At 46.8% G+C, this 2,878-nt stretch overlaps 1 protein-coding gene across 1 annotated transcript; it reads left to right on the plus strand.

Moving 5' to 3' along the window:
- LOC110328649 (proline-rich protein 23A3-like) lies at positions 1-1,798 on the plus strand. The gene has a single exon (XM_021208077.1). The coding sequence runs from the start codon at positions 212-214 to the stop codon at positions 971-973; it is 762 nt and encodes a 253-aa protein (XP_021063736.1). The 5' UTR covers positions 1-211; the 3' UTR covers positions 974-1,798.
- The last annotated feature ends 1,080 nt before the right edge of the window (positions 1,799-2,878 follow it).

Consider the following 2,878-nt stretch of genomic DNA (forward strand, 5'->3'; position numbering starts at 1 on the left):
GGTGCAGCCTAACCTGACCTTTTCCTGAAGTTGGGTTCCGGTTCATCTTTTGAAAACTGATTGGCATCTAGTAAGTGACCCACCTTGCGTGCGCAGTATCCACTAGGCCAAGCGCAGAGCTGCAGAGCACGAGACTGTAGCCGCTCGGCCCGCGCCGTCGCACCTGCCCGCGCTGCACCCGCGCCTCTCCAGCCCAGCATCGCCGTCCATCATGCTGCGCACCAGGCCCCGCAGCCCCAGCGCCAACCCCGCTCCCTGTTGGTCACCGCAGTCATCAGCATCCAGCCCTGCCAAGCGCCGCCGCCTCCACCAGGAGCCCGCGAGCCCAGAACTCCTGGCTCAGCCCGATCTGGAAGCACCCGCCGAGCCCGCCACCTCTGTGGTTTTCCTGGCAGCTGGCTCTGCCCTGCAGCTACCCCTGGATGGCGTCGACTTGCTGCTGGAGCCAGAGCCCAACTCGGTCTTGGAAGTGTCGCTCCAAGGACACACCATCCTCCTGGTCCCCGAGGGACTCCAAGCCTCCAACCATTTTGGACAACCTGGATTCGTGGCCATCAGCCCACAGGGACCCGCTGCCCAGGACGGGCCCCAGGATCACCTAGTCGGTCTCCAGCAGGAAACCTGTGAGTACTTCTGCCAAGATGGTGTCTGCGATGAGGATGCAGACTTGGAATTCCTGGAGCCCTGGGCTAGACCTCCAGATGATCAGGCCAATGGGAGCTTTTCCTCCATCCCAGGGGTGCCCAGTCCTTTGTCTCAGGACCAAGCCCCAGAGCCTTCCACTGGAACAGAGCGATATGCCCCTAGGTCCATGTGGGAACTGGACAGCAACGTGCTGGGACTCTTCCCTGGCTCAACATTGCAGCCTCTGCCTTCATCTCTTTCCCAGAATCCCCAAGAGCAGCTTCCGCCATGTCCTCCAAGCTCTCCCCGGGCTCCTTGCAAGGCCCGGAAGCGACTGGTCTATGAATGAACTGCCCTGCACAAGTCTTTGAGGGGTTTCTCTACCCCTAGTTGCAAGGCACTTAGGCTCCTGTCGTCAGAATAAAAGTCTTGCTGACCCAAAGGACTCTTCCCGAGGCCCTAAAGATTCCTAGAAATCCAAGTGGTAAAATCCCCAACACCCTGTTTCTTCTCTAACAAATAAATTAGTAGGGGTCTTAAGTTCTTGGTGTCCTTTAGTGTTTTCCCATAAATTTTTGAGAATTTGGACACGACTTATCTACGTCTTTGTTGTTTCGGACTGCTCTCCTGGAAAACTACCCAACATCATGGTGAACTATAGTGGTTGCCTCACTTGCATGTACAGGGTTCAAAGCCATCTCCAAAGCTCCTGGAATAGTCTTCCATTTCAGTTCCTTCATTGTAAGTGAGATTCATGGTGAACTTTACCGGCTGTTTTGAGCATGAGCTGGGGTATGCATTTGTTTTCTTTGTTTTTTATCTTTGTTTTGTTTGTGATTAGTCAGGATCTCATTAGAAGAAATCTGTGACTTTTTTAGAACTATGTAATAGAGGCTGGCCTTGAACTCGCAGAGATCTACCTGCCTCTGCCTCCCAAGTGCTGGAATCAAAGGCTTGGGCCACTCTGCCAGGCTTAGGTTTCTTTTTATAGTATGTTCGCATCAAGGTTTCACCTAAACTGGTGGAAAATGCTTACATTACTATTATTCCACGTTATTTTTGTTGTTGTTGTTTTAAATTCTGAACCAATTTTTTTCTCCTATAAACCTAATTTGTAATGTTTTGTATGCAGTGGTCATATTTATCTTGTTTTATAAGAATAAAATAAATGTCACCTGGTAAAGGTGAGTCAAAAGTCATGGCTGTTCAGCTTTTAGCTGTTCAGTTTTTCCAACCAATTTTACCAAATTCCCTCTTTGTTCTCAGGCTAACCTCAATTTTTATCTTGCTAAAGAGACTACTTATCTGCTTTTAATTTTGCATTAATGCAGATTAAACCGAGGGTCTCACACATACTGGGCAAGCTCTCAAATGCAAGTACTAGCTCTCTCCTTACTTATTCTGTATTTTGAGACAGGGTGTCACAAAGCTGCTTGGGTTGGCTTTAAACTCATTCTGTAGCCCAGACCCACCTTGAAAATGAAGTCTTCCATATGGGCCGCCCTGGAAGCTGAGGTTATTAGCCAGAGTGTAGCTCTTACATACAACTTTTTTCTTAATTGTTCAATTTATCATTGGTGTGTATTTGAGTGAGTGTGTGTGATTTGTGTGTGAGCACAGGACCATACGTGCCATCAAGTGTCTGCCACAACACACCTGTGAAAAGTCAAAGGACAACCTGGGAGTCAGTTCTCCTGCTCTACCGTGGACTAAAGGGAACAGTTGTCAGGCTTGTAGAGTGAATACTTCTACCCGATGATCCCATCCCACCAGCCCCTGAAATAGGCTTTAACAGTTATATGTTATATGTATGTTTAACAGTTATCTCCATTATGTCTGTCCTGCCTTGGTTCTGTAGCCCGAAAATTCTTAGGACTTTATGCTTGAAAATGTTTCATTCCATACTCATTTTATTTTAACCTGAAATAGGAATGGCCAAGTGGAAATAAATAGACAATAAACCACTGTATAATTCTTAAATGTACAGTGGACTCCAACACAATGCTACATTCCAGATACTGGTGGAAGAATTAAAAAATAATAATACCGGCTGGGAATCCAGAAATTTAAATAAAAGCAGACTGAATGAAGGGTCATCAATATTCACACCAGAAATAAATAAATAAAAGTCAGGTTTTTGTTTTTTTTTTTTAAAGATTTATTTATTATATGTAAGTGCACTGTAGCTGTCTTCAGACACTCCAGAAGAGGGCGTCAGATCTTGTTACAGATGGTTGTGAGCCACCATGTGGTT

The sequence above is a fragment of the Mus pahari genome, chromosome 10 (genome assembly GCF_900095145.1).
Source record: "Mus pahari chromosome 10, PAHARI_EIJ_v1.1, whole genome shotgun sequence".
NCBI lineage: Eukaryota > Metazoa > Chordata > Mammalia > Rodentia > Muridae > Mus > Mus pahari.